Here is a 25,194-nt window from a genome sequence, read left to right on the forward strand (position 1 = left end):
ACAGTTAAAGTTGTACCAAATGGTTTATGGTATTATTTCAGGTTACTTTGTCTCCCTGGGATTATGAATGTGTGTGGAGGCAAGAACAAATGTAAGGAACAGGGTCACAAATGTGGATATTTGGGGTAGAATGAACAAAGAGGAGCATACATGGGAGTTTGACTTTTGCAAGATCTGGAAGGGCTTGATTGGGGGCATTAAATAGAAAAAATAAGAAAAGTAATTTTAAAACTTTGTTTAATGGGAATTAAAGAATCTGTGGTTTTTAAGAGTATTTCAAAGGCAGAGACTTAATTGAGAGTAATAAAATGAACCATACAATTCTAACTTTTCCATGAAAAGCTATTTAAGAATTTAACCATGGTAAAGATTTCAGATAAAACTAGAATTCTGCAAAAAACAAAAATAATTTTTGGTATACCTCTACAAGATGTACCAAAAAAGTTTTAGAGCAATTCTAAGCAATTAAAACTTAAGTCTTAAAAAATGCTCTCTTTATATCAATTACATTTTTACCTCTTATATATGACTTTGGTGGTGAAGCACTATTGTAGGCAAAGTGTCCTAATACAGATGTATCCCGGGAGAAACATAGCAATACCTGTGGAGAATATTTGAAAAAGAAAAATTGAAGCAGTCTTATAAAACCAGTTAGTTCAGCATGTTATTATTAGAAATCATATTTGTGAAATAGAATCCATGCCTTGTATTGGATTATTTAGGAATTTCCAATAGTTGGGTATGGAAGTGGTTGATAGTCAAAATCAGTTGTTAAGATTCACAAAATTGTTTTATTTTTAAAATTGTGATTTTTATTGGTATATTTCTTTTTACATCACTTTCATTTCCTTAAGTATTCCTCTAATTTTCCCCCCTTAAAGGCATTCCATGTAATGAAAAATTAAAAAGAAAAAAAGTTCAGCCAAAGCAACCCATCACCATCAATCAAGTCTGTGATTCTATGTAATATTATGCCTGTAGTCTTACACTTTTTCAAAGAAGTAAAGGAAGTTTATTTTTTCCTCTTTTTCTTGGGAGTCAAGTTAGGTCCAGTTACACAGAATTCAAATTTGGATCTTTTTTGTTCTTTCGTTTACACTGTTGTTATTGTTGTTCTATATACTATTTCTTGACTCTGTTTTAATCACTCTGTATTAATCCATATATATATATATATATTCCATGCTTGGTTGAATCATTCTCAGAATTTTAAAATCGAGATCTTATAAATTTTTCACTGTATATCAATTTCATGTGACTTTGAACAAGACTTATTAATCTTTCAATCTCAGTTTCATCATCAGTAAAATGAAGAAGTTGGGTTATAGAATCTCTAAAGTTCCTTCTAGCTCTAACACTTTATGACACTGTGCTACCCAATATTTTAATAATGGCAAAATAATGGCAACACTTTAATAATGGCAAAAACTGCAGGTATGTAATTTGTAGCCATCAGAATAAGTAATTTTCCTTGATCCTAAACATTTTCCTTACAGATAAAACCTGGGAAACCCAATTTCAAAAAAAAGAGAGAATTGATAGTAATCTTCAGAAGTAATTGAAAATTCCACAAAAATTAATTGGTTCCACCCACAATAAAGAATATGAAAGCCATGTCTTTCTGTCCATCTATCTTCAATTGGTACTACTGAATTACTAAAAAATAAAGTCAAATAGACTTAGAAATAAGCAATAATAATAAACAGAATGAAAAAAGTTATCAGAAATTACTATTCCTGTAACTGTAAATTGTCAAACCAATCTGCCCAGTTTTTCTCTAAATAGCGACTAAATCAGAATGACTCAGAAGTACAGGTTGTTCCAAATTAAATTATGTGCAAATAGACAGTTCTGATTAGTTGATAGAAAATTGCTATAGGTTAATTGTTTAGAACTTCTGTCCCTGTATATAACTAAAGTCATGAGAAAACCAAATAAAAAAGGATTAAAAGGGGGAAGAACTATATAATGGATTTCTTTTATATACAAAGCTTTGAATTTTCTGAGATCTCTGGTCTGTCCTGACTTCTTTTAGACTATCTACCTGACTACCAACACTATAATCACCAATCCACCAACTACTGCAAAAAAAATCAGTGAGAAGAATTAAATGATAAAGCAATTGGAAAACCTCAAAGTACCAGATACATTTTAGCTATGATATGGGATAGGGGTAAGCTTGCGAACATTATTTGATAAATATTTTTGGTGTGACAGAAAAGTGCTAATCCAGAAATCAGTTTGGAAGGTAGAGCCCAGCTCTGACAATTCCAAGTAAGTTATGTAACTTCTCTAAAACTGATTTCTTCATTTGTAAAAATTAGGTCAGTACTAATGCCTGTCTTATGGAGCTGTCATAATAAGGCACTATCTGTCCCAACAACAAATTTTATTTGAATAGTTACTTATTATGTACCTTTCATATTGCTTAAACAAAGTTCTGAGATCAAAGACTATTTTTAATCATCTTCTTACTCCTTATTTCCTCAGTTGTCTAGAGGCACATTTCCTATATACCTAGAGGCATTCAGTAAATGAATGCAAACAGAATGAATTAGTGAATGAAATGCTTTTTAAAAAATTCACAGGGGTGGCTAGGTGGCACAGTGGATAGAGCACTGGCCCTGGAATCAGGAGGACCTGAGACACTTAATTAACTAGTTATGTGGCCTTGGGCAAGCCACTTAACCCCATTGCCTTGCCAAAAAAAAAAATTCACGGACATTCTTAGTGGGAAAAGCACTATCAGCTGTATAACCATGAACAATTGACTGAAGTTCTCTAGGCTTTAGAGGCTTCACTGTATAACGAAGATATTATTTATACTGCCTACTTTACATGGTTGAGAGGATAGTCTTTTTTTAACCTTAAATCACTATATAGATGTAAGCTATTACATAAGCTATAACTACCAGATAAAAACTCCTAAAGTACCATCCTTATACCTCTCCCCTACCAAGAATCTATAATGTAATAGTACTTATTGTATCAAGTCCAAATTTTTCATTATGTCTTACAAGGTTTTCATTCTGGCTTCACTGATTAGTCTAATCATATTTTCTACTCTACCAAATGTAAAGCTTCAATGAAATTAATAAAGTATTTTTTCTTATACTCATTTCCTATATTCTATCCTCCCTGTGTCTTTTCCTGTGCTGTCTCCTGACAGTCACTAGTCTTTTAGTTCAACTAGTCAGTCTATTCGTCCTTCAAGACTTACATAAGCCCTACTTCTTCCAAAAAAAAGTCCACAGTGTTTTCTTCATTTTCATATTTCCCTGTGCATGTAAGGGTCAGTGAGGTACATTCTTTAAAACAAAAGTTCTTAGGTTTTTTTGTGCTTTAACATTTAAGTTGTCTGAAGCCTTTTAGGCTTTTCTAGGATTAGTGTTTTTTCATGTATAAAATGAAATAACTATTGATTATGAAGGAAATCAATTATAGTGAAATAATTTTATTTTAAGTTCATGGAGCAGAGGTTAATAACCCACTGCTTTAGACTATGAGCAGTTGGAAGGAGGGGTAGCTAATGTTAGTTCTTAGAGTAAAAAGATTTTTTTTTTTGCACCAAGTCTGAAAAAGTAGAAAGGCAGTTCATGTATGATAATGTTGTTTTTCATAAAAATCAAAGTAGGTCTATACAATAATTAAGTTGTCATTCTTGTATGGTTGATAACTGGCTCTGAAGGAACTTACAATGGCATTGTTCCAAAAACACGTGTGGACATCAGATAACTACTTCAAAGGGTAATATATTCAATCCAATAAATTTCTTAAGCTTATACTATGTGCAGAGTACTATGCTATGGAGTCTGTTTTTATATATATAATTGGGAGAGGAAGGGGGAGATGAGAGGGCTATGATATCTATCATTCTTGACAATTAATGGAATTAATATGGAGAAAGAGAAAAGGACCCAAAGAAATCCTTGGAGGGCACTCCTGTTTAATGGGTGGGAGATATTTGATAATCCAGCCCAAAAAAATCTAAGGATTAGTTGGATGTGTAAAAGGAAAACTATAAAGGAGACATGTCATGTAAGCTAAAGAAAAGGATGTGGTTAATGAAAACTGAACTGAAAAAATTTCCATTTTTCAGATGACCTTACAGAAAGCAGTTTGGATATAGTGATGAAGGTTTGAGAGGGATGCAAGGAGTTGAGAAATAGCATTTGAAGAAATGGAAGCAATGCCTATCAGTAATCTTTCCAAGGAGTTTGGCTACAAAAGGCAAACTAGATATAAGGACAATAACTTGAAATGATTAGCGGGATTAACAACATATTTGAAAGATGAAGACTTGGCATGTTGGAAGACAACAGTAAAGGAGCTAATGGAGAAAGAGATTGAAAATCCACCTACTTCCCAATCCTAATCCCTAATGAAACAGCTGGCTATTTACACACAATCTACAGTTTCAATTTATATGCTTCTTTTTTGTACACAAAATGCTTTCCTGGCCTAAGAAACTAAGAATTCATTCTTTGATCTTTAGATATAGCATTATAAGATATTCATTCCCTCACAAACTTTAATTTACCAACATTCTCTGCATGACTACATAACAATTGGGCAATTGACCCCCTATTAAATCCTGGTTAGATTCTAATTCATCTATCTTCCTGATACTGTGTTAATTTTTAATTGGGCAAGGGTACCATTTAATCACATTTTAAGTGTATACACAAAGGATTTTTTATTACTTGTCAAGCACAATAAGAGGTCTTTACTTTTATCAATAATTCACTGAATTCAGGGGCAGCTAGGTGGCGCAGTGGATAGAGCACTGGCCTTGGAGTCAGGAGTACCTGAGTTCAAATCTGGCCTTAGACACTTAATAATTACCTAGCTGTGTGGCCTTGGGCAAGCCACTTAACCCTGTTTGCCTTGCAAAAACCTAAAAAAAATAATAATAATTCTCTGAATTAGATAATTTTTGAATTGGAAGATGTTCCCAGAATCTACTTGTTAAACTCCTTTTATAAAAAGGTGAGGAGGAGAAAGCGGGGCATCAGTGAGGAGTTCCTGACCTCTCAGTTCGGAGATTGCCAAGGGCAACTTGGAAGGGCAAGTTGGAAAAGTCTGCCACACCAGGGTGAGAGAGGAGCACAGTCCAGAGAGCAGGCCTCAGTAGCACAAACCCAGCAGACCTCTGGGGGTGGGGGCGGTGAAGCACTGAATTAGCAGAGGCAGCTGTTTCTGGAGCTCTCAACCCACAGATGGTAAGGGGTGTGCTTGGAAGGGCATTACAGAGATCTCTTTGCTATCACTAAGGTAAGACTCTGTTGCTTTGCCCGCACTCAGATCTGGATTGTAGTCTTGGGTCCCAGGCCCAGGAAAAGGAGCAGAAGTACAACAGAGCTTACTGCTGCAGCAGAGTAGGGACTCTCCCCGCAGTTCCAGGGCTGAAATGAGTGCTTGTGATTACTCACAGACAAGAGTACAGGCCAGGAGAGTAGTAAAAACCTCTCATGAAACCTTGAAAGTAATGAAAACTTGCAGATCCCTAAGAAGCTTCTCTAAAAAAGTTGCAAAAAAAAGCTTGGAACAGTGAACTTTCTGCCCTGGAAATCATTTTCCACTTTAAAAAAAAGAGTTAAAATCAAGTTATAGGCTGAGAAATGAACAAACAACATAGACAGTTACTTTGGTCATCAGGAAAAATCAAAATACACACTCAGAAAATGGTAACGAAGTCAAATTTTTTACATCCAAAACTCCAAAAAAAAAAACATAGATCATGGAAGAGCTCAAAAAGGATTTTGAAGGGAGATAGGGGAAAAACTGGTAAGAAAAATGAGTGGTGGGGTGGCTAGGTGGCAAAGTGGATAAAGCACCCGCACTGGAGTCAGGAGTACCTGGGTTCAAATCCGGTCTCAGACACTTGATAATTACCTAGCTGTGTGGCCTTGGGCAAGCCACTTAACCCCATTTGCCTTGCAAAAACTAAAAAAAAAAATATGAGTGATGAAGGAAAATCATGTCAGCAATTTAGTTAAGGACACACAAAAAATACTGAAGAAAAATATCATCTTAAAGGCAGCCTGGACCAAATGGGAAAAAAAATCCAAAAAGTCAATGAGGAGAATATCTAAAAAGTCAAATTGGCCATATGGAGGAGTTACGAAAGCTCACTGAAGAAAATATAGAACTGAACCAGGGGAAATTGACTGTGAGAAATCAAGATACAATAAAACAAAAACAAAAGAATGAAATGCTAAAAGACAATGTAAAATGTCTCACTGGAAAAATAACTGACTTGGAAAATAGATCCAGGAGAGATAATTTAAAAATTATTGACTACCTGAAAGTCATGATCTAAAAGGAGCTTAAATATAATTTTTCAACAAATTATCAAGGATATCCTAGAAACAGAGAGTAAAATAGAAATTGAAAGAATCTATTGATTGCCTCCTAAAAGAGATCCCTAAATGAAAACTGCCAGGAATGTTATTATTTCAAATTTCAGAGCCCCCCCAGGTCAAGAAGAAAACATTGCAATAAGCCAGAAAGAAACAATTGTGGAATCACAGTCAGAACTACACAAGATTTAGCAATTTCTATCATAAGGGATTGTAGAGCTTGGAATATGATATTCTGGAAGGTAAAAGTGCTTTGAATAACAATCAATAATCAACTACCCAGAAAAATTGAACATACTCTTACACAGGAAAAGATGGATATTCAGTGAAAAAGGGGGCTTTCAAGCCACAGATGAATAGAAAATTTGTTCAGATATGAGACTCAAGTGAAGCATAAAAATGTAAGCAGGAATGACAAATCACAAAGAACTTAATGATGTTGAAAAGCTTATATTCCTGCACTGAAAGATGATACTGATAATGCATGTGAACTTTCTCATTTATTTGGGCACTTAAAATATAGACAGCACAAGTGAAAGTTGAATTTGAAGGGATATTATATTAAAAGGTTTATTTAAGGGGTGAGAGAAATGTACTGGAAGAAAGGGAAAGGGAGAGGTAGAATGGGATAAATCATTTCACATAAATGAGGTAAGAAAAAGCTTTTGCAGTAGAGTGGGAGAGGGGGCAAAACACCCTCTCTGATGAGGGCATGTCATGCTGGGAAGTCCTGTGCCAGTGTCTCCAATGCTGCATGACTGATTCCAAAGTTCTTAAGAAAGACCTTCAGAATGTCCCTGTATCACTTCTTCCGACCCCCTTGTGAATGCTTGATCTTTGAGTTCTCCATAAAGTAGTCTTTTTGGCAAGTCATTGTTCAAAACAATGTGGTCAGTCCTTTGGAGTTTTGCTTTCCATAGTAATGTTTGAATGCTTGGTAGTTTAACTTGAAAAAGGGCTTCCATGTCTCATTTCTTATCCTGCAAGATGATATTCAAAATGTTCCTAAGACAATTTAAATGGAAGTGATTCAATTTTCGGGCATGGTGCTAGTACCATCCAGGCTTCACAAGCATACAACAATAAAGTCAGCACAATGGACTCTATAGACATTAAGTTTGGCAGTCACTCTAATACATCTCTTCTACACTTTTTTTTGGAACCTACCAAATACAGAATTAGCTCTGTCAATGTCTGTGTCAATCTCATCAATGTGAGTCTTCCTGGAAAGTACACTGCCAAGGTCAGTGAACTTTTACACAGTATTCAAAACTTCTCCATTTGCTGTAACCAATGATTCCACACATGGATGGTGTAGTGCTGGGCTGATGGAGCATCTGTTGTTTTCCTAATTGTAAATGTCAGGCCAAAATTGGCACAAGCAGTAGAGTATGGATCCATATTTTTTGCCACCTTCAGAGGCTGCATTGATAGCACAATCATCTACAAACAGAAAATCATGCACCAACATTCCCTCCAATTTGGTTTTGGTTTGCTTCCAAATTTGCAATAACTGATCTTGATGCTGTGTCGATACTCAGTGAAGGTATTTTAAAACATGGCTGAAAATATCATGTTAAAAAACATGGGGGCAATGACATAGTCTTGTTTCACTTCATTGGTGACTGGGAAATCACAGGGTGGGGGACAGCATCCACTATCCAGAACCTGGGCAAGTGTGCCAACATGGAATCAACTTAAAAATTAACTTTAATGGGCAATCAAATTTTCCCAAAATTTTCCACAAGTTCTCATGACTGACAATATCAAAGGCCTTGGTCATATCTACAAATATTGTGTACAGACCTCTGTTGTGCTTCTGTCATTTTTCCTGGAGTTGTTGGGCAGAAAACACAATATCCACTGTTCCTTGACCCTTTCTGAAAGTCACACTTGGCTCTCAGTTGGTGACCTTTTTCCAGGTGAAGGATCAGTTTATTAAGGAAGACTGGCAAGAATTTTTTTTAATTTTTTAAGTCTTTACTTTGAGCAGAACATTTTTTTTTAAAAAAATTATTCTATTTAAGGCAATGGGGTTAAGTGACCTGCATAGCTAGGCAATTATTAAGTGAACCAGATTTGAACTCAGGTCCTCCTGATTTCAGGGCTGGTGCACTATTCACTGCAGACTGGCAAGAATCTTGACAGCAATGATTAAGAGAGAAACACTTGTGATTGTCACAGAAAATCTATTCCCTTTTCCTTTATAAAGATGGACAATGGAAGCATCCTTGAATTCCTGGGGAATAACCTCCTCATGTCATATAACCTGGAAAATTTCAGTCAATTTTTATATGAGTAATGAATCTCCCATCTTGTAAATCTCGGCTGGAATAGAATCAGCACTGGGTGCTTTGACACATAAAAGGAGCCTAATGGCATTCCAAACCTCTTGTTTAGTTGGCACTTCAGCTAGGGACAGACTGACTTCAACTTAAGGTAAATGGTCAGTGGCTTCTGCATTGACTGATGGTTTGTTAAGAACACTATGGAAGTATTCAGCCCATCTCTCTAGGATCATGTCCCTAATCAATGTGGCTCCATCAGCACTGAATAGTTGAGATGAATTATATATCTTTGGCCCATAGTTTTCAGGCTATCATAAAAGCACTATCAGTATAAAATTGAATTTTATCTGTCTACCTGCTGAGCCAAGAATCCTGCATCTCTCTAAGCTTCACTTATACTTTATTCTTAATTTTTATTTTTTTTTAGGGATTTTTGCAAGGCAAATGGGGTTAAGTAGCTTGCCCAAAGCCATACAGCTAGGTAATTATTAAGTGTCTGAGACCAGATTTGAGCCCAGGTACTCCTGACTCCAAGGCTGGTGCTTTATCCACTATGCCACCTAGCCACCCCTGTACTTTATTCTTGATGGAATTAAATGCCTTCTTAGAAATGTCCTGCTAATAAACCCTGTGGAATTCTTGTTTTTCTTTTAGCAGCTTCTGTATTTCCCCATCATTTTCATCAAACCAGTCTTGATGTTTGCAAGTATTCTGACACAGATGAGCAAAAGCAGTTCTGTACACCAAATCTCTATAAACTACCCACTTGTTTTCTGCTGCACTGTTTTTAATAGTATGTTGGCTCAACTTTGCCTACAAGTTAGCAACAAATCATTCCAGCTCTGAGCACTAGAATCTCTTGACATTAATTCTTCTGGTAGTCATTTTGCCTTGAAGTCACCACTTTCGATGAATGTGAATATTTAGCTTGTAGAGAATGAGTTTGTTATCAATCCAGCACTCTGTTCCATGCATTGTCTTCACATAGTTTATTAGATGTTTGCTGCAAGGGTGCAGCCAAGATTTATTGTATTTAGATAAATGGAAAGCAGTGTTTGTGATGACAAGATCATGAGATTGTTTAAGTCATCAGTAGTGAGTGACAATGCAGTTGCTGTTTCCAACTTGATTCCTCACAGGGATTCCCTGTCATGTCTAGTAGTCTGAGTCTACTTTAGCATTAAAGTCACCCAGAATTATAAGCTTGTCCTCTTTTGGTACATTGATAAGAAGGGTCTCTAGATCTTCATAAAATTTTTCTTTGACTTCACAGGGCTTGTCATGGTGGTAGTATAGGCACTGAGGATGATGGCATGGCATTTCCCTGCAAGTGGCAACTGCATTGTCATGAGACTATCATTCACTCTTTTTGGTAGGCATACAGACCTACCCCAACTTCATGGCAGAGCCCTTCACTCACTGTGGCCACTCTGTGGTGTTCTCCTTCACTGTGGCTACTTCAGAAAAAATGATACTTACTGAGTTTGGTGCAACAAGAACTATTCATCTTCCAGGTTTATTAGATCTTGTGTTGTCTATGTGTGTACACACATTCCATGTATCAATGGTGAAAGGAATCTTCTTTGAAGAATTTTTGTACTTTTTTTGTGTTTTGACCACAGGGTGGGATCCCTGCTTGCTGCAGTAATAGGTCAAGGTTGGGTAAACAGACAATTTTTAGGGCACCTTTTCTAGTCCCTTATATCAGGAAGTGTGCAATGCAATTCTTAAAAGGCTTCTTAAAACACCTGGGGTGGGGGGAAAATTTCAGTGAAAAGATGACCTATGACCTGAGCTGCTTGTGTACAGGGCTGTGACCACAACTCCTAGTGTATCTGCAACTGCTGCTTTGTCACTTGCCTTGCATGCTAAATTGGATTTAAGAGAGGCAGAGTTGCATTGGACTCACTCTCTCCTCCAAGGATCAGTGGCAAGACAGAATCAAGACAACTGGTGATGGCTCTAGCTACAGCAGATAAACTTGATATCTTCAATGTCTAAGTTCTAAGCGCTCTATATAGCACCTGCTTCAGCTGGCTTCATGGCAAGAAGAATGAACTATTCTCATCTGCCCATTCTACAAGTTTAAGTCTTCACTTGCTTGGGGCAGATACCCCACTAATACACCTATGGGTTTGAGACCCCCTTAGTTACCCTCAACCTGGTTTAGTCATTGCCAAAACAGTTTACCAGATGTGGCCACTGTGTATGCCATAGCTTCTTGGAGCCACAGGTGAAAGTTAGGTGACTCGGGTGGACATCAAAGGTGGAAAGCAGCCCTGAACAAAAGAGTTCAGCAGCCCTCACACCAAGGTACTAGTCTCCCTTACACATACCCTACACCCCACAGAATGGCAGTGCTGCAAGGAATCCTTGAGATTATCTGGTCCACTGACTTCCTTTTATACATGAGAAGATGGGTCCAGAAAAGGTCAAGTATCTCAACTGAGACCATATAACAACTTAGTGGGACACTGATACTAAAATCCAAGGGGTTCCCCACTGGGGCCTAGTCTTCTTTCTAGTGCACCTGCAATCTAGCACTGTGACAGCACCATCCCATTTCCTGCTTTCACATCTTTGCATGGGGAGTCCCTAAAAAGACTGAGATGAACTTTCTCTTTATCTCTACATCTCCTTAAAAAGTCAGGTCTAGGATCACTTCTGAGGTCTTTTTTTTGATTTCCCCCAGTTAGCAGAGCCTTATTTATTTGGTAGATATTGTGTGTGTGTGTGTGTGTGTGTGTGTGTGTGTGTGTGTGTGTGTCTGTCTGTCTATGATTTCATGCAGTAGAATATAAGCTTCTTCAGAGGGAAGATTTTCATTTTTGTTTTGTATCTCCAGCACTTAGCATAGTATCTGAATTCTGATTGTTTGGATGATAACAATGATGCCATTGAGTCATCGAGGTTATATTATGCTAAATTCTATTGATATATTTTAGAATGACTGACAAAATTTTCAAAATATCTCTGTATGTCATTAAAAGGGTAAACCTTCAGTTTTCTAAATAACTCACATATGCTTAACAATTCATTCTGTATGATGCTGAATAAATAGATATATTTGGGGATCATAAATTTTAAAGTCATAATGTACCAGTACCTATGTAAATGATTCCTAAATCTTTGAGCTTCAAATTTCTTAGATGTAAATTAACCATCTAATCCTACCTTCCTCATTTTACAAATTGGGGAACTGAGGCCTCTTTGGTATTTAATCACCCTCAACATAACACCTTATAAAATCCTTGACATATAGCAGGCTTTTAAAGAATGTTGAATTTAAGTGTTCTTAAGTGTTCTAAGGGAGGAAATTAAAAAGATAAAAGAAAAAATAGAAAGCAAATTAAAACAGGAATAAAAATGTAAACAAATAGTGACAAGAGATATGGAGATGTTCCCCCATGAAGAGAAAAATGTTAAGAATAGGAAGTATAGGGGCAGCTAGGTGGCACAGTGAATAGAGCACTAGTTCAAATTGGGCCTCAGACACTTAATAATTACCTAGCTGTGTGGCCTTGGGCAAGCCACTTAACCCTGTTAGCCTTGCAAAAACCTAAAAAAAATAGAAGTATAGAATTAACAGAAAGAAAATTCCAAATAAATTGAACACAAAAGTTTGCAATTTGTGCAAATTAATTTTAATTGCAACAGGTTTGAAAAAATTGTTTGGGTAGCCTGGATTTTCTATTTCCTGGGAAGCTAGAATTTCTGTAGCAAGTATACTGAAGGAAGGTAGGTTTCTGCAAACAAGGGCCTATTAGAATTACCCTGATTTAGTATGTCATAAGGCCTGTCAGAGTTCTTCAAAACAATTTGACAACCATCAATTTTTAAATTAACATGAGCATGAAAAGAGGCAACAAGGAGGAACCAGAAGGATTTTGTTTTTGTTTTTGTTTCTGATCTTGAAAGAGGAGGTAGCAACACTATTAGCAGTGCTGGATGTTCAAATTAACCCAAATCATTGAAGTTGGCAAAATTTTAGAAATCCAAATCATTGCTGAATATTTAAAAAAAAACCTTTTCAGGCACCTCATATTCATTGTACAAAACTATACCTTTTCTTTAAACAATCTCCAATCTCATAGTAGAGTGTAATTCTTCAAATTAAAAGTTATTTTCTTTAATCAAGGTGGAACTACATATGAAGTATTTATCCAATTACTGCTGTAGAAAAGATCACAATATCAAGCATAAGTATTTAAAGTGTAAGGTTTGAAATATAATTTATTAAAAAAATAGACTATGAAAAGTAATGCTGGCTTTGGAGGCCATGAAGTATGCTAGGCTGTCATGGAATCACACGCTGCTCCTTGAGAGCAAAATCTGTCTTTTTCCATTTGCAACCCCAGTGTTTAGAACAGTGCTTGGCATATGTTAAACATTTAATAAAGCTTTTTTTTTTTTGTTCATTCAATCAGTATATCTTACAGAAAATTTACATACATTTGTCATTTCCCATCATGGCTAAACTCCTTGAAAAATCTGTCAATATTCAATGTTGTTACATGGCCATTACTCATTCTCAGGCCTGTACAGAATCTATACTACTCTCCAGAAAACTCTTCTCAGATAACCACTGACATCTTAACAACTTTTTTCAATACTATTGACTATTTTTTCTACTGGACACTTGGTTTTAGATCCATTGTACTTTTGTTCTACATCTCTGAATACTACTCCATCTTTTTGCTGATTCTTCATCCTTTTTCTAAGATCTGTCCTCAGTTTTTTCACATGCTTATATTTTCTTTGTTTTGGCCTTCACGTTTACTTCCATGACATGACCTTTAATATCCATGTAAATGTTTCCTAAATCTTAAAGCTTCAAATTTCTTCTCTCCTACCTCTTAGCACGCTATCTCTATCTGGATAGCCCACTACTACCTCAAATGCAGAATCTCCCTAACTGACCTCATTATCTTTAATTCTGTTTCAAAACATTTAAAAATCATGGAGAAGTCATACAACCTTTCTCAGTTTTAGGTCTTAATTTCCTCATCTATAAAAATAATCATAGCACCTACCCCAGGACTAAATCAAACAATATCTGTAAAATGGTTTATAAACTTAAGAGCGCCTTAATCACTGGGAAGATCATTTTCATGTTCCTTCATTGGTCAGAGCTCTTCATGGAGCTCTCCTAGTCTGATAACCACATTCCATCTCTCTTTTTCATCTCATGTCATGTCATACTCTTTCACTATGGGGGCATTTTGTGTGTCCCTCTCTTGTTTTAAACACACAAATTATGTTCTGAGCCTGTGCTTGGCATCCTCTCCATTTCCTTTTCTTCACCTGGTTGAATTTCTTTTCAACATGCTCCCATATCAAGAACTTTTTCCTTGATTCTCCTAAAGACTTCATATAATACTTCATTTTGAAATTCTCTAATGAACATACTAAACTTATTATGGCATATGCCAAATGACCCTCACCTAAATGGTACATCTACACCACTAGCTGGCCCAGTGTTTTGCACACAGTATTTAATAAATGGATTGCATAACTATATTCTAAGAGTGTTGTTAAGCTGGAGGAAAAAGGATGCTCTCTTACCTAGAGGGGTGACTCAGAGGTAAACCTAACCTGCCAGTATTTCTGTTGTCCCAAAGTCAAAGGAGAAGTGAGGAGTTTAGGATGGTAATGGTAAAGTGCTAGTCCATTACTGGTTTATCAGGTACATTTGAATTTGCCATATTGTGGCATGAATAACAAGATTATTCATCATTGATATACTGAATGAAATCCCAATTACAATTACAGGTCAATTATAAATTTGTAGAAAAAAAAGTTTGCCAATAATATGTACATCTACTTTTGGAAGAGAAATTTTCTTTAATTATGTATCAATTAAGTGAAGATTATCCATTAGTTGTTCATAGGTGGCAATGTTTCCTTAATTTTTCACTGGAGCACTTCAGAATTATAAGACATTTAATATAAAAATGAAAATATTTTACATAGAGCATAAATACACTTAAAATTTCTACATTTGGGGGACACTAGGTGGCACAGTGAATAGAGTACTAGCCCTGGAGTCAGAAGGACCTGAGTTCAAATCCAGACTCAGACACTTAATAATTACCTAGCTGTGTGACCTTGTGCAAGTCACTTTAACTCCATTGCCTTGCAAAAAAAAAACATAAAAAAATTCTCCATTTTGCTAAACAGTTAAAGAACTATATATTCTTCACTGAACTATAATTACTAAAGTAACTTTACTTAAGCAATAAAAATCATACAAATAAGAAATGAAAATGACCTAATTAACCTCTTTATTAGTAATGAACTACTTCTATATATTTAATTTTCTAGTATTATTACCCAAACATATTTGGAAAATTTAAAACATTAGTTGTCAGGAATGTTTTCCTGATCTTTCCTCCTCCCCCTAAACTCAGCACTATTTTTCTCGTTGCTGTTGCAAATTTCATAAAGGTCAGTGCTTTGGGTTAAATTGATTATTTAACACTATTGATGGCAGTGTCATTACTCCCACCTGCAAACTCAAGGGAATATTGGAAACAAAATCCAGAAACAAGAGACTTCTGCTGGTTCCTACTTCTTGCCTGATTTAGAAATTCGATCATCTCTTATCAATGTACCTGTAAGAAAGAAAAAGAGGCGCCAGACCTAGGATGCATTTGGACCTCTGTCAGACTATGTTCATGGGCACTGAAATGCTTACAATACCTACTGCCTTTCATATGCTGAAGAGCAGTAGTAACCACGTGAGATGAGTCCTGGGCACATAATACCTCCCATTGATATGAAACAGATTGCATTTAAACTCCTCTGTTTTCAATCAGATTTTCTCAGGACTTCACTTCCCCACATAAAAGTAGATGACAAACTTTAGGCAGCATGTTAACTCTTACAGGTTATCAAAATCATTTAATTCCTAGACAAGCTTTTACTAGAAACCTGCAAATATTAATGTCTAAATTACCTAATTTCCTTATTGAATGAAGAATGCTAAGAGGTTTTAGCTTACTAAGCTTTAAAAGAGCTTCAATTTAAAAATATCTGATTAAATCTATGACTTTTTTATGCCAGGCAATTTACTTATAAACAATAATGAAATATTATAACTAATGAAAATTCAAAACCTGTCACACTGTGAACACTCAAACTTTAAACAACTAATGAAAAATTTAAATTAATTTGATAAAGCACAATACTTGATTATATTGAGTATCTTCTTACATCAATATTTCAAAAGATCTGTGCTTTCATTGATGCTGGTACTTCTTTCATGCCATTATACATAGTTTCATTAGCCTCTATGACCAAAACTTTGAACCCATGACCGCATATTTTTGTTATGAGACACTTGGGATTTTAGAAGGATAGCTCCTCACATAATAGTCAATTGTTGGACCTGTATTTATTTAAAATCCCAAATATCATCTGATGGTTTATTTTAAGTGCTTTATATGTGCTTATACAACACAATAAAACTGTTAAATTTGTCAAAATGTTAACAAAGAAGTAATGTTAAAAGGCATATATGAAAGAAAAAATATATAAAAGCATATAGATATAGATATAGATAACTACAGACTGTTGTATTATAAAAACTAAGAAAAGTATCCAATTTTTTCTTAGTCTTAGTAATGGACTATCTTACTCTTATCCATAGATGAGACATGAAATATTCTGAGTCAATATTTAATTTCATATACAGTTTGAACCATGAAAATTAAGAGGGGTTATCATAGGGTGGTAAGGAAAGCAAAGATACCTCCGTTATTATGGATAATTTCATATTCAGAATTGATAGGTGCTATTTTCAAGGAAAAGTCTATAAATAGTAAAAAGAGTAGAAATCATGTAATGGTAACATCTGATTTTCAATGTATAAATTTTTTCTGAGTAAATTAGGCTAAATGCTAAATGCTAAACTAAATAATAAATAGATACAAGAAATGATTTCTTTAATAAATATTCAATTGCATATAGTTCTATAATGAGTAAAGTCAGTATATTTGAATTAGCCTTCAATGTAATTAGTTCCCTAGGATTAGCTTCTACATTAATATTTATTTAGTATCAATTCAACCAAGCAGATCAGTATAAACCTGGACACTAAAGTATGAAAGTTTTAAAGAATAAATCATATGATGCAATGGAATTTGGAGTAATAGGCCCTAAATGTAAATTCCAATTTTGCCATTTACTACCTATGAGAACAACTCTTGAGCAAATTGTTTCACCACTCTGGGGTTTCCTTTTCTTATCCATAAAATGACTACCCTTGAATTCAATAACTTTCAAGGTTATTTTTAATTCTAAATTTAGAGGACAGGCCAAGATGGCGGAGAGAAGACAGGCACAGTTCTAAAGTCTCCTGATCTCTTCCCCATCTATCACATGAAACAAACCTCTTAAAAGAAATCCAAACCAGGAAACCCAGAAAGAAAAGCCAGGAGAGGAAAATCTACCTCAGGATTTGTCTCCCGCAGCAGCCTTGGCTGAGTACCGGCAAGGGGCAGGTGAGTCTGAGCTCCCAGGGAAGATCAGCCAGACCAACAGCTGAATCGGAACCGGGAGTCTGAGGGCCCGAGAGCCGGACCTGCTGGATCAGCGGTGGGGCTGGACGAAGGGGGCTTGGGTCCGTGGGGAAGCAGAGGCGCTGGTGTTGGTGCTGTCCCCCTGGAGCTTGGGGAAGGGGCCGCGGGGAGAGGTCTGGTGCAGGAGAGCTGCAGACACCATCCCTGGGCTCCTCAGGTCTGAGAAACTCTGAGCCCATGCCTCCTTTGCACTGAGGCCTCCTCCCAAACAAATGCAAATTACTGCTGCCTCAGGCCCAGGTGTGTGAGCAAAAGAACCAGCCCAGCTGAGGAATCGCCTCAGGCCAGGGTAAAGCCCACCATTGATTGAAGGCAAAAGAATTCAATAGCTCCAATTCCCTCCCTCAAGCAAAGGGAGAAGGCCTCGCAACCAAGGTCACAGACACCGCAGAGAGGGCATCCAGCACCTCCTACTGGCCAGCCAGAGAAACTGCACTCAGTAAAGCCTTTAGAGATCCCAAGCCCAGGTGAACTAGCCCCACCCAACTCAAGGTCTTAGCATAATGAAGAAGGGTCAGCGGAAAGGTGGATCCATAGAAAAATTCCTGGAAGGGAAAGACCCCAACCCAGAGAGGCCTGGAACCTCTGAGGAGAATACAATCTGGTCTCCAGCACAGAAAGACTTCCTTGAAGAAATAAGGAAGGAGTTTAAAAATCAACTGGAAAATTTGGGGGAGACAATTAATACCTTGCAAAATGAGAATAATTCTCTCAGATCCTCAAATGAGCAAATGCAAAAAAATTAATTCTCTCAAAACCTCAATTGGTCAAATGGAAAGCTCTTTCAAAAGTAGAATCGACCAATTGGAAAAGGTTAATGAAGAAAACTCCTCCCCCCAAAAAATAATGGAGTCTACAGAAACTAATGACTCCACGAGACAGCAAGTCAGTTAAGCAAAATCAAAAAAATAGAAAAAATAGAAGCAAATGTGAAATACCTCATCAACAAAACCACTGACCTCAAGAATAGATCAAGGAGGGGAAACCTGAAAATTATAGGACTTCCTGAAAACACTGAAGAGAAAAAAAGCCTGGACTTGATATTACAGGATCTAGTGATGGAAAACTGCCCTAACATCATGGAATCGGAGGACAAAGTAGTTATTGAAAGAGTACATCGATCCCCACCAGAAAAAAAGATCCTAAAAGGCAAACACCAAGGAATGTTGTGACCAAACTCCAGAACTATCAGATAAAAGAGAAAATCCTGCAGGCAGCCAGAAAGAAACAATTTAAATATCAAGGAGCCACAGTAAGGATCACGCAGGACCTGGCTGCATCAACTTTAAGGGATCAAAGGGCCTGGAACGAGATATTTCGAAGAGCACGGGAGCTTGGAATGCAGCCAAGACTCTACTTCCCTGCAAAGCTGAGCCTTCTCTTCCAGGGAAAAAGATGGACATTTAACAAAATGGAAGAATTCCAAAAATTTCTGATGAAAAGACCAGAGCTAGACAGAAAATCTGGGTATCAAACAGGAGGTTCAAGAGACACATGAAAAGGTAAAAAACAAAGGTGGGGGGCGGTAAAAGGAAAAAAACGCAATCCAGCAAGTTGAAACTGGCTATATCCCAGCATGGGGGGGGGGGGGGGAGAGAATCTCATGAATCCTGAGAATCCTGAGAAATGTAACTCTAACAGAGAGAATATACCTAGCCAGAAATGCTGGACACCCATGACCTATCCATGAGACTGATATCTAATGGGATGTAACTGCTTTAACACCACTGGTGAGAAAAACTCTAATAACTCTCCGGAATTTTGACTATTCAACAGAATATACTGTACTAGAAGGGACAGACACTCAGAATTTTTTTATGACTTAGATAGAATGATCTAAAAAAATACACTACCTCCCTAAAAAGGGGGACAGGAAAGAGACGGGAGGAGGGAGGGGATTGAATGGGACAAATCTCATTACACTAAGAGGTACAAAAAACCCATGGTAATAGAGGGGAAGAAGGGAGTAGAGGAGAAACACCTGAATCTTCTTCTCATCAGACTTGGCTTAAAGTCAACCTACACATACTCAGTTAACTTATAAAACATCTAACCTTTCAAGAAGTAAAAGGGGGAAAAGGGGAGGGGGATCAGAGAAAGAGAAGGGGAGTGGAGGAAATAAGGGGAAATAACAAAAGGAAGGGAAGGGAACAGGGAAAGAAAGGGGAGGGAGTGATATAGGAGGGCAAACACACTGAAGGGGTGGTATTCAAAAAAAAATACCGGGGAATATGGATAAAAGGGGGGAAAGGGGGAAAAATACAGAGGGAAGATAGCACAGAGGGCAATAAAGAATTAGTAATCATAACCTTAAATGTGAATGGGATGAACTCTCCCTTAAAACGTAAGCAAATAGCAGAGTGGATTAAAAACCAGAATCCTACAATATGCTGCTTACAAGAAACTCATTTGAAGCAGAGAGATACATATAGAGTAAAGGTAAAAGGTTGGAGCAAAATATATTTTGCTTCAGCTGAAGTAAAAAAAAAGCAGGGGTAGCAATCCTTATCTCAGACAAAGCAGCAGCAAAAATAGATAGCATTAAAAGAGATAAGGAAGGAAACTTTATCCTCCTAAAAGGTACCATAGACAATAAAGTCATTTCAATATTGAATATATATGCACCCAGTGGGACAGCACCCAAATTCTTAGAGGAGAAGCTGAAAGAATTACAGGAAGACATAGACAGCAAAACTCTACTAGTAGGAGACCTCAACCTCCCGCTATCAGATCTAGATAAATCAAATCATAAAACAAACAAGAAAGAAATTAGGGAGGTAAATAGATTGTTAGAAAAATTAGATATGGTAGACTTATGGAGGAAACTGAATGGGGACAGGAAGGAATATACCTTTTTCTCTGCAGTACATGGTACTTATACAAAAATTGACCATGTACTAGGACATAAAAACCTAATGATCAACTGCAGAAAGGCAGAAATAGTGAATACATCTTTCTCAGATCACAATGCAATAAAAGTCATATGCAATACTGGGCCAAGGAGATATAGACCCAAAACAATTCGGAAACTGAATAACCTCATCTTAAAAAATGAGTGGACCAAAAAACAAATTATAGAAAGAATTAACCATTTTATCCTAGATAATGATAATAATGAAACAACATAGCAAAACCTATGGGATTCATTCAAAGCAACTCTCAGGGGATATATTATAGCTCTAAATGCTTATATGAATAAATTGGGGAAAGAGGAAATCAATGAACTAAACATGCAACTAAAAAAATTAGAGAAAGAACAAATCAAAAATCCCCAATCAAATACCAAATTAGAAATTTTAAAAATCAAAGGAAAAATTAATAAAATTGAAAGCAAAAAACTATTGAATTAATAAAACCAAAAATTGGTATTATGAAAAAAACCAATAAAATTGATAAACCTCTGGTCAATTTGATTAAAAAAAGAAAGAAGAAAACCAAATTGCTAGTATTATAAATGAAAAAGGTAAACTCACTACCAATGAGGAGGAAATTAAAGTAATAATTCAAAATTTTGCCCAACTTTATGCCAATAAATTTGATAATCTAAGTGAAATGGATGAATATTTACAAAAATATAAGTTGCCCAGGTTAAATGAAGAAGAGATTAAATACCTGAACAATGCTATCTCAGAAAAAGAAATTCAACAAGCCATTAGTGAACTCCCTAAAAAAAAATCTCCAGGGCCTGATGGATTCACAAGTGAATTCTACCAAACATTTAAGGAACAATTGGTTCCAATCCTATATAAACTCTTTGGAAAAATAGGGAAAGATGGAACTCTGCCTAACTCTTTCTATGAAACCAATATGGTACTGCTACCTAAACCAGGAAGAGTTAAAACAGAGAAAGAAAATTATAGACCTATTTCCCTCATGAATATAGATGCAAAAATCCTAAATAAAATCTTACCAAAATGACTACAACAAGTCATCACTAGGATAATACATTATGATCAAGTAAGATTTATTCTAGGAATGCAGGGTTGGTTCAATATTAGGAAAACTGTTAGTATACTCAATTATATCAATAACAAACCTATCAGAAACCATATGATCATATCAATAGATGCTGAAAAAGCTTTGACAAAATACAGCATCCATGCCTATTAAAAATACTAGAGAGTGTAGGAATAAATGGACTGTTCCTTAAAATAATGAGCAGTATCTATCTGAAACCATCAACAAGCATTATACTAAATGGGGAGAGGCTAGAGGCATTCCCAATAAGATCAGGGGTTAAACAAGGGTGCCCATTATCACCACTACTATTCAATATTGTATTAGAAATGTTAGCATCAGCAATTAGGGAAGAAAAAGAAATTAAAGGAATTAGAATTGGGAAGGAAGAGACAAAACTCTCACTATTCGCAGATGACATGATGGTCTACCTAGAGAATCCCAAGAAATCATCTAAAAAACTACTGGAAACAATTAGCAATTTTAGCAAAGTTGCAGGTTATAAAATAAACCCCCATACATCCTCAACTTTCCTATATATGACTAGCAAGAAACAGCAGGAAGAGCTAGAAAGAGAAATTCCATTCAAAGTAACCTCAGACAGTGTAAAATACTTGGGAGTCTATTTGCCAAGACAGACTCAGAATCTTTTTGAAAACAATTATAAAACACTTCTCACACAAATTAAATCAGATTTAAATAACTGGGCAAATATCAACTGCTCATGGATAGGTAGAGCTAATATAATAAAAATGACAATTCTACCAAAACTAAACTATCTGTTTAGTGCCCTACCAATCAAAATTCCAAAAAATTAATGAGCTAGAAAAAATTGTAAGTAAATTCATATGGACAAATAAAAAGTCAAGAATTGCCAGGAGCTTAATGAAAAAAAATGCAAACAAAGGTGGCTTAGCACTACCAGATCTAAAATTATATTATAAAGCATCAGTCATCAAAACTGTTTGGTATTGGCTAAGAAATAGAGTGGTGGACCAGTGGAATAGACTAGGTGTAAAAGCAGGAGGGGATTATAGTAATCTGCTGTTTGATAAACCCAAAGAGTCAGGCCATTGGGATAAAAACTCCCTCTTTGATAAAAACTGCTAGGATAATTAGAAGTTAGTATGGAAGAAACTTAGATTAGACCAACACCTCACACCCTTTACCAAGATAAGATCCAAATGGTTACAGGACATAGACATAAAAAAACAATACTATAAGTAAATTAGAAGATCAAGGACTAGTCTACCTGTCAGATCTATGGAAAGGGGAACAGTTTATGACTAAGGAAGAGTTGGAGAACATCACTAAAAACCAATTAGATGATTTTGATTACATTAAATTAAAAAGTTTTTGCACAGGTAAAACCAATGTAATCAAAATCAAAAGAAATGTAGTAAATTGGGAAACAATCTTTACAACTAATGATTCTGACAAAGGACTCATTTCTAAAATATACAGAGAACTGAGTCATATTTTTAAAACAAAAAGCCATTCCCCAATTGACAAATGGTCAAAGGATATGCAAAGGCAATTTACAGATGAGGAGATCAAAGTAATCCATAGCCATATGAAAAAATGCTCTAAATCATTAATTATTAGATAAATGCAAATTAAAGCTTCGTTGAGATACCACCTCACACCTCTCAGATTGGCCAGTATGACCAGGAAGGATAATGATCATTGTTGGAAGGGATGTGGGAAATCTGAGACACTATTACACTGTTGGTGGAGCTGTGAACTCATTCAACCCTTCTGGACTGCTATTTGGAACTATGCCCAAAGGGCAACAAAAATGTGCATACCCATTGACCCAGCAATACCACTACTAGGTCTATACCCTGGAGAGATGAGGAAAAATGGTAAAAACATTACTTGTACAAAAATATTTATAGCAGCCCTGTTTGTGGTGGCAAAGAATTGGAAATCAAGTAAATGTCCTTCAATTGGGGAATGGTTTAGCAAACTGTGGTATATGTATGTCATGGAACACTATTGTTCTATTAGAAATCAGGAGGGACGGGATTTCAGGGAAACCTGGAGGGATTTGCATGAACTGATGCTGAGTGAGATGAGCAGAACCAGAAAAACACTGTACACCCTAACAGCAACATGGGAGTGATGTTCAAGCTTGAAGGACTTGCTCATTCCATCAGCGCAACAATTGGGAACAATTTTTGGCTGTCGGCAAAGGAGAGTACCATCTGTATCCAGATAAGGAGCTGTGGAGTTTGAACAAAGTACAAGGACTATTCCCTTTAATTCGGAAAAAAAAACCCCAGATGTCTTATGGTTTGATCTGGTTACCTCTGAGAATTCTGTTCTCTTTAAGGATATGATTTCTCTCTCATCACACCCAATTTGGATTGAGGTACAACATGGAAACAAAGTAAAGACTGACGGAGTGCTATCTGTGGGGTGGGGGTGGGGGGAGGGAAGCAAGATTGTGGGAAAACTGTAAAACTCAAATATCTTTAATAAAAAAATTCTAAATTTATTATCTATGGTAAATGTAAAATGTATAATGCACACTTCTGAAGAAACTGTCAACACAAATTTTGCTGCTTAACCTATGTTTCCTTACATTATTTTAGTACCTATACTATCTTACCAATTAGATTTCCAGTGTTAACAGGAGGGATCATATTTTAGATTTCTTTGTATCTTTGGTACCTAGTGCAATGTATACAGTACTTGTTACAGATGTGGCACTGCAAATACTAGTCAAGTGAGTAATATTAAGCACCTACTATATGATAGGCAATGTGCTAAACACAATGATACACAAGGGATAAAAAAATGGGGGGTGTGGAGGAAAAAGAGTCTCTGACCTAAAGGAGTTCACAGCCTAATGAGAGAAACAACATTAAAACTGTATAAAACTGTATAAAAACTATATAAAAACAAATATATAATAAACTGGTGATAGTTTCAGAGGAAAAAATTAGCATTAAGGTGGTCTAGAAAAGATTTCTTTCAGAAAGCTAAGGCTTGAAAGAAGCCAAGGAAGGAGGGAGAGTATTCCTGAAGGACAGCCCAAGAAAATGCACTTAGGAGATTGTCCTATAAGGAGAAACAGCAAGACTAGTTGTCCACAAAGTATGTGGAGGTTTGGAAAGTATGTGGAAGTTTGGAAAGATCAGGAGGATATGGTTATAAAGGATTTTTAAAAGTCAAAAAGAAGCTTTTATATTTCATTCTCCAAGCAGTACAGAGTTTCTGGAATTTATTGAATAGGAGAGAGTCACAGTCAGGTCACTACTTTAGGAAGATTAGCTTGACAGCTGAACTGGGAGTGGATTAGAGAGTGTGGAAAAGACTAGAGGCAGGGACAACTTGAAATATAGGTGTGAGATGAGATGTGCACTGGGGTAATGATGATGTCAGAGATGAGAGAGGGACTATTAAAACAGCAAAGGTAGACCTGACAAGATTTAGCATCTGATTATATAAGGTGAGTGAAAGAGAATGATGAGTCAAGAATAACATCTAGGTTATACTAGAGAAACTTCAACATCGATATAAACTAATAGCTTTTTGTTTAAATTGTTCATTCTAATCTTCATCTACTATAAATCAAAAAGGCTTATTTAAGTTCTATTTTTTCCACTTTCATAGCTACTATTCAATTGACAGGAAGAAGCATATCTTATTTATTTTAGTCTGCTGCATAGTTTAACAGGGTGCTTTATAAACAATAGGACCTTAATAAATATTGATTTATCTGAAATAATATGAATTTTATAATCCTGGCACTTTCAGACCTAAAGGGAAAGAGTTTTTCCAATTTCAAGAATTTCTAGCTATACAATGAAGACACTGTGTTGGGGACAGCAAAACATGCTACTACTATTCACCGGTCAATATTTTAAGTTTTTTCAATTAACAAGTGCTTATTTTGTTTACAATGTACTAGGGACAATGCAGGACTCTGGAGATACATAGTCTATTAGACATATTTGATGTCAAAGAATTTTTCATCACCAAAATACCATCATAAAA

The 25,194-nt window shown here is 36.1% G+C and overlaps 1 protein-coding gene across 8 annotated transcripts in view; it reads right to left on the bottom strand.

Moving 5' to 3' along the window:
• The window catches only part of TBC1D19 (TBC1 domain family member 19), a 144,576-nt gene that overhangs the window by 35,193 nt on the left and 84,189 nt on the right, over positions 1-25,194 (bottom strand). For all 8 annotated transcript variants that reach the window (XR_012477061.1, XM_074229659.1, XM_074229657.1 and 5 more), the window contains one exon: positions 517-601. Coding sequence is in view for 7 of the 8 variants with exons in the window: in XM_074229659.1 (XP_074085760.1) it covers positions 517-601 (85 nt within the window). In the remaining variant the exon portion in view is untranslated. The remainder of the gene's footprint in view (positions 1-516; positions 602-25,194) is intronic.

Source organism: Macrotis lagotis, chromosome 3, assembly GCF_037893015.1.
Source record: "Macrotis lagotis isolate mMagLag1 chromosome 3, bilby.v1.9.chrom.fasta, whole genome shotgun sequence".
NCBI lineage: Eukaryota > Metazoa > Chordata > Mammalia > Peramelemorphia > Peramelidae > Macrotis > Macrotis lagotis.